This window comes from Cucurbita maxima, unplaced genomic scaffold (assembly GCF_002738345.1).
Source record: "Cucurbita maxima cultivar Rimu unplaced genomic scaffold, Cmax_1.0 Cma_Scf00019, whole genome shotgun sequence".
Lineage (NCBI taxonomy): Eukaryota > Viridiplantae > Streptophyta > Magnoliopsida > Cucurbitales > Cucurbitaceae > Cucurbita > Cucurbita maxima.
Window position 1 is genome coordinate 1771465 of NW_019272035.1, and position 6986 is coordinate 1778450.

The 6986-nt window shown below is 34.9% G+C and overlaps 1 protein-coding gene across 2 annotated transcripts in view; it reads right to left on the reverse strand.

Annotated features, from left to right (window-relative positions):
* The window catches only part of LOC111493540 (acyl-CoA-binding domain-containing protein 4-like), a 9232-nt gene extending 3766 nt beyond the window's left edge, over positions 1-5466 (reverse strand). Inside the window, exons 1-10 of one of the 2 annotated variants that reach the window (XM_023143258.1) lie at positions 5167-5466; positions 4453-4523; positions 3488-3551; positions 3327-3404; positions 2111-2305; positions 1949-2026; positions 1399-1500; positions 1116-1182; positions 817-878; positions 281-420 (exon numbers count right to left, since the gene is read on the reverse strand). In XM_023143258.1, the coding sequence (XP_022999026.1) occupies positions 281-420; positions 817-878; positions 1116-1182; positions 1399-1500; positions 1949-2026; positions 2111-2305; positions 3327-3404; positions 3488-3551; positions 4453-4523; positions 5167-5331 (1022 nt within the window). In that variant the 5' untranslated portion in view covers positions 5332-5466. The remainder of the gene's footprint in view (positions 1-280; positions 421-816; positions 879-1115; positions 1183-1398; positions 1501-1948; positions 2027-2110; positions 2306-3326; positions 3405-3487; positions 3552-4452; positions 4524-5166) is intronic. The other variant, XM_023143257.1, reaches the window with a different exon arrangement.
* Between the last annotated feature and the right edge of the window lie 1520 nt (positions 5467-6986).

Consider the following 6986-nt stretch of genomic DNA (forward strand, 5'->3'; position numbering starts at 1 on the left):
AAAAAAAAAAAAAAAAAAAAAAAAAAAAAAAAAAAAAAAAAATGTATTAACAGACGCCCCCAACATAAGGAATACTTCATTCTGTTGGAGCTAATCAAAATTCAAAAAATACCAAAATCCTCCACAATCTCCAAGTATTTTCAGTTTTTAGGGTACGAAACAAAAATAAATAAATTCAATCATAAATGGTTACTTGTTCCCACCCAAAAAATGTAAACGTGAAAGAAAAGTACATCTCCCTTGGAGAAGGAGTACGCTGGAATATTTTCAATTTTCTTACACTGCATCAATTTCATCCCAGGTCAAGGTTTCAAGGTCAAGAATGTGCAAGTCATTCAGAAGAGTTCTCTTTGCATCTTGCCCGCCAAATATAACCAAGCTTGTTCCAACAAGAGTCACCGACTGACCACCTCGGGAAACCTTCAATTTACAGATCCCAGATAATTTAAGAACACATGTAACAGCTATAAAAGGACGCCAAATATCAAGGGGCTTTCAGTGAATTACTAAAAAAAAAAAAAGAAATTGCAACCTAAGACGGTTTCATAGTTTAGCATGCATAGTCTATTCTCAAAAGCAATGCCAAATAAAAATCATTGATGGCAGAAGGCCATCAATTTTATTGCACCCTTACGAGAAAATGACAAAATCCAAAAGCTGATTTTGAACTTTGAAACTTAAATGACGGATGAAAAGCAGCATAAATGTACGTGTGGATATGAGTTCTACGTCAACAGGAACAAGTATCAACATTCAGTTCTTCAGTATAATTTTCTTTATATAATACTTTTAATAAAGAAGATCACTGAGACATACCGGTGGCTTTCCGTAAGTCTTCAAGGTAGACCAAGTGGAGGTTTGTACATCAAAAACCCTAACTGTAATGAGAGAAGGGTAGAGAATTTATAGCTTTCCCATAAGATGGCGATCGCTTCTAATAGATCAGGAGAAAATAAAATATTTGTGGGAGTTCTTGCTAAGGACTTCCCTTGTAGAGCGAAACATAAAGTATATAATTTAACAGCAAATAACTTAACACAACCCTGAAGGTACATTCCAGTAATTTATCCACTAAACTTGAGGTAAATAACATGGCGAAAGCACTAAATTTGTACCCTGAATAGCTTCAGAGGGATCCTTTGTATGACCAGCTATTGATAAAAGTCTGTTCTCCCATGATATCTACAGTCAAACAAGGTTGATTACTAACTCCAGAAATTCGATGTTATAGCAATGTTGAAATCAACATCAAGTAAAAAGATATTGTGTTACCAATAATTGCTATAACATTTTGCACTATGAATATGGCAGAGATAGGTAGACCTATCTGGAAGAGAATTATGACCGTATCTACAAGAAAACATCTGTAAAATTAAAAATAAATAATTGTGTACTGACCAAAGAATGACCAGCACAGGGGGTTAGCTTTTCGGGAGGTGATTCCAGAGACTGGGTCTTAGCCTCAGGTTTTGTCCATGCCCAGCTTCTCAGATCCAAAACCTACATGTGAGTGCAAGCGTTTAAAAAAAGGCCTAGGTAAAGACAAACAAATGGTTGCAAAAGAGGGTGAAGGTGCAGATTAGAAAATAATCTTAATATCATCACTTGAATTGCTCATGACTTCCTGTTTTGTGTTCTATTTTTACTTTAGACAAGAAATAATCAATTTTAACATTGACTGTCGACAGAAGACAAATCATAGATTCCGCCACCCAGTGAAGAAAAAAATTCTGAAGAAGAAAAAGTAAGTTATATATATGTATATTTTTTTAATGCAAAAGTTCCAATAAGATTTCATTCTTAAATTTTTTTAATATCTCATCTATTCCACAACTAGAACAGAAGGAAATACACATTGCACCAAAGTCAGAGTTAGAGTTAAAGAATGACCCAAATTCTGAAATGACAAATTGCACAATGCAACAAAGCATGTAAACGTTTTGCTTACATGAAGATCATTGAGATAGCGACCATTGTGGTTTCCTCCAAAAATATACATCTTATCCTGAATAACTGCTGCTCCATGCTGAAAAAGTAAGTACTCATTGTTTAGAAAATGACATGGTAGAAGATCATATTCTTAATGAGTTGAAAGAAGAACAGTCAAAACCTCATATCGTGCTTTCGGGCGCAGACCAGATACTGGGGGTGAAATCCACTGATCGTAGACAACGATAGAGCCAAGACCTTCCACAAGAACATCCTTATCCTGGGTTTGAGGAAGGGTTCCATTTTCTGTTGATACAATCTTGATCTCAGGGATTGAATTCCCATTCTCATTGACGGCCTCAGCTTTTGGGTCATTCTAAAAACCAACATAACTATAAGTTTTGTTATCTGGAAAACGAGTGAGAAAGGAAGGTAATATGAAAGGTTTATTATACTCTAATTTTGAATTCATATCAATTTCTTTTTATTTTAACTTTCTTATATTTTATTTTATTTCATGTTGAATGGAATTTAATTACTAAAAAAAAAAAAAAAAAAAAGCTTTCTTTGAGAAAAAGGGAAAAAAAATACACCAGAACATGCAAAAAATACAAGCCAGCATAAGAGGCCAAAACAAAACCTTAAGCTAACCAGTTTACACTTAAACTTTACTTTAGTTAAAAAGCATCAAACAGAATAGGAAAAATCAACACCTGCAAAATCAATCTCATCTAACTACAAGAATTATGCAAATAACTGGCCTTCAATCTTCCGAAGAAAGGAAAAGAAAAAAAAGTAAACCTAATTAATTTGAAGATATTAATTGCACCACTTACTCGGTTGGAGCAATCCATCACTAATTCAAGTGTAGAGTTTAAATTGATAATATTGAAAGTAAAAAGTTAAAATTAACTCACTCACGTAAGGAACAATTGAGCTTCTCTCTAAAATATTTAATGAGTATACCTACTAAAAAGGTAGAAAGTATAAAGCGTTTGTAAAACCACTCTCTTTGCGTCATTATTTGAAACTATTTCAAGCATCTATCAAATTTGAAAAGCTTGAAATTTTATAAAGCTAGTCAAAAATTTATTTATGATTATTATTTTTTTGTTAATAAAACATTTTTTTTAAAAAAAAAAAAAAAAAGAAACAGTGACAATATAAGGTCACGAACGTTAGTAAATTAATTGTACAAATTTGGTAAACTGGGAAAAGTAAAAACTAAACATGAAAACTGGCGCAAAGGAGAAATTTAAATGTTTCACCTCTTCATGCCCGCTTCAGTATTACCTTAGAAAAATATGCAAATATATCTTCTATGTACCCTAATATATCAAAATTTAAAAAAAAAAATCTTAAATGGTAAATTCGTAATAGAGATTCCATAGACTCACATTAATTTGAACATCTAAAACTGGCTCTGGCTCTGGTACAAAGCCGGAAACTCTTGAATACCAACCTGGCTCTTCTTCCTACCAAACGCAAACAATCATCAATTAACTAAAACGAGACTGCAACAACAAACTTGAATTTTTGGTGGATGATTCAAGCAGACCTCCAATATTTTCACAAAAAGGCGCATTGCTTCAACAGGAGCCATATTTCCAAGCCCATTCCAGCTGCAGAATTCCAAATAAGTACCTCAGAAACTCTCAACATGGTGAAAGCGCCCATAATTATGCAAGTTAATTAAAAAGCATGTTATAAACTTCTATGCAACCTAATTGCACTGCCTATCCAAATATCTAAAAGATGATTAGTTAACTGTTGACACAAAAGTAATCACTGACTCGGGATGAGAAAAGAGGTTATAATACAATGAATACATCATAACACAACCAATCTACAAAGAAGGTAAAGCATGAACAATAATGAAAACTATCTGGTTGCAATGACTACCATCAAATACTAGACCACCAAACCATAACCATAAATATACAGTGCAGCAATTTACTAACTAAGAATAAAAAGATAGAACAATATATTTTGAAATAAATTATCCTTAGGTGCATCAATTCATTGATGCCAAAAGCAGACAAAATAAATTTTGACAAAGAAACTGCTACTGATCATGTGGTACACTGGCGTAGCACCAAGAGAATTGCAGGATAACTTCAAGTATTGACATGAGTTTTAAAGAGACAGTATTTCATTCTGCCTTTAAAAGGGTTAAAGGCCCTCACAAGGAACTCAGCATAGCAACTACCCATTAATTAGTAGCATTGATCTGATACCATAACTATCCCTCTCCAGAAATTGCTTCCTCCTATAAGGCAGAGCCACGATACAATTCAATTTCAAGCACTTACAGATATTTTCTACTACAAGGTATCAGAAAGTGGAACAAGAAACGACCAACTTCTTTTGCGATAATTTCATTATATTGCAAGTACCAAGATGACAGAGTAGGTAACAATCGGAACGATACTAAGCCTCATCTATTCAGTTTGTTGTTTTTTTCATGTTGATTTAGATATTAAGGCATATATAACAGCATGAGAAGGAAATAAGCAAACAGACCTCTTCCATTTGCTTTTCTCGATTGCATGCCAACTACTGGGTTCGGGTACATTACAACGCCCTACTGTAGCCTGTAATAAGAATAGTTAAGAGTTGGCTGGTATCCTTACAATAACTCAGGATTCCCTCAAATAAAGTTTGAACTTGGTGGGGATACACGCAATAAACCCATTCAGTAAGACAATCAGGTCATGACATACATTCATCGTTCCTCATAATTTGCGAATTAAGTAAGCTTAAACCCGATCTATATCCTACAAGCATCAAGCATGTCAGGAATCAATCTTCTCAAACATAAATTTAAACCGTATCCTCAGATCCAACTAAATCATGAACCTCTAAATTCCATAGCTCGAGAATTGGCAACCTAAACTTACAAACCAACACCGTGATTCAGCAAATCTGTAAGCTCACATTTCACCAGTAATGCCGAAATAATTTTCTAAAGAAGATTCCAGCTATCTGGAGATGAGCAATTGAACCTCGATTCATAACCAGATTGGGCATCGCAATTCGAACAAAATACTAAATCAAACATGAAAAGACCGTCGCTAAACAAGTCCAACAACCAGCACAACTACGCCTCCGCCATTCCAGAAATCAATCACAAAAATGCAGCCGAAATCACTCCAAACATGCACCTATCTCAAACCCAACCAAACTACAGAGGACCAAACACCGCTAAGTAACAGGTGTAAGAACCCGTGGTCGTACCTGCTGATACAAGCCATACAACAACAGAGCAGCCTCGTCAGAGAACCTGGACCTGATGGCCTTTGAAGACGACTTCGGCGATTCATCAAACCCGGCATAAGAGGCTGCGGCGTAGAACCGGTCGGGATATTGCAGCCCGGAGCACGCCCTCGCCATCGCAGCCATTTCTTCTTCTTCTTCTTCTCTGCAAGTCTACAAATTGGACGTACAAACAAGAATTCAACACAAAGAAGAAATGGAGATGGAGACCGTTTGGTGCCAACAATTTTTTTTTTTTTTTTTTTTTTTGAAGTCCTAGATCTGATTTAAACTTATTTTTGTTCTTGCTTTCTTCCTTGTTACTGTCTGGATCTGTTTCTTTTCTATCACGAGAGTTTGGTATTGGTTTTTTTTTTTTTTTTTTTTTTTTTTTTTTTTTTTTTTTTTTTTTTTCAATAAATAAATAAATGTGGAAATTAAATAAATTGTGTCTTTTGTCTGTGAATTTTAGGGGAAAATAGATTGTGAATTAACTTCAGCATTGACCATTCAATTTCATAGTTTCTCATTTGTTTAGTTAAGTATATATATGGTACCGAAATTTAATATATATCAATTACCTAAATATGAGATATTTATTGATAAATTCATTTTAGGTCTAAATCCGTGTGTTTATTATAAAGATGTTCATTTAATTCAATGGAATTTAGATATTGTGGGAAATCCTCGTTTAAACGGAGATTAGAGGAAGGAATTGATAGATATTTTTTTTTCTTATTACCTAATTGGAGTCGGAGATGGAGATTATATAACTTGTCCTTATCTCGAAGGAATTCAAACTCCCATTTGCATGGTAGGGCTTGGACTAATATTGAAGTAATCATATACACGTTTGGGGCTAAGGACATGATGATGCCAACATTGATATCTTTGTTCGACCTGTAAGACTAGATGTAACTAGTGGCTCATTAACATTCTAACGAAGATGATCCATGGTGAAGTTGGTCAATGGTGGAGGGTCAAGGGATCGTTCAACTACCAAATATAACAATCTCTAGTTTCCAAATCATTAACAACTTTGTATCAATTAATCTCTATCATTCGAGATCTCTCTCGCCCCGACGTTACTCAAATATGATAGACTAAAGCAAATAGTCTCAAGGAATAATAGCCTTTTGATCCTACAATATCTGGTGGCTATAAAATCCTGCTTGAGTAGGTGAATAGCTGACCAGGATGAGATTTAAAAACAACCCACGGTAGTTGTCCACCCTGAGTTGCTGGCAGTTCTAATTGTGCAACTCGGGCAATTTTCTTTTTATTTCTGTATAACAAATGACAAAAGGATATATATTAGATAGTCAGCAGACTGCACCAACCAAATCTTGTCAATCAAATTCTTGATCCTTATTGCCTAACAAAATAGACCCTCTAGAATTCATACAACTAGCCCACCGCTGCTAGATATTGTTTTATTTGGGTTTTCCCTTCCAAGCTTTCCTTCAAAGTTTTAAAACGTGTCTACTAGGGAGAGGTTTTCACATCCTTATAAATAATGTTTCGTTCTCCTCCCCAATCGATGTGGGATCTCACAATCCACCCCCTCTCAGGGCCCAGTGTCCTCCCTGATACTCGTTCCCCACTCTAATCAATGTGGGATCTCACACTTAACCTCTTTACTCGGATTCATGAGAGATGAGAGAAGATGATAGACACCTGTTCTTAGCTCCATGCAGTTTCCTGCTAGCTTCATATCTAATAGAATGTATCATCCTCATTTGTCATGGCAATGAGGATCGAATCCTAAATCTAGAAATCTGATTAACCTCTCAGCAATCAAG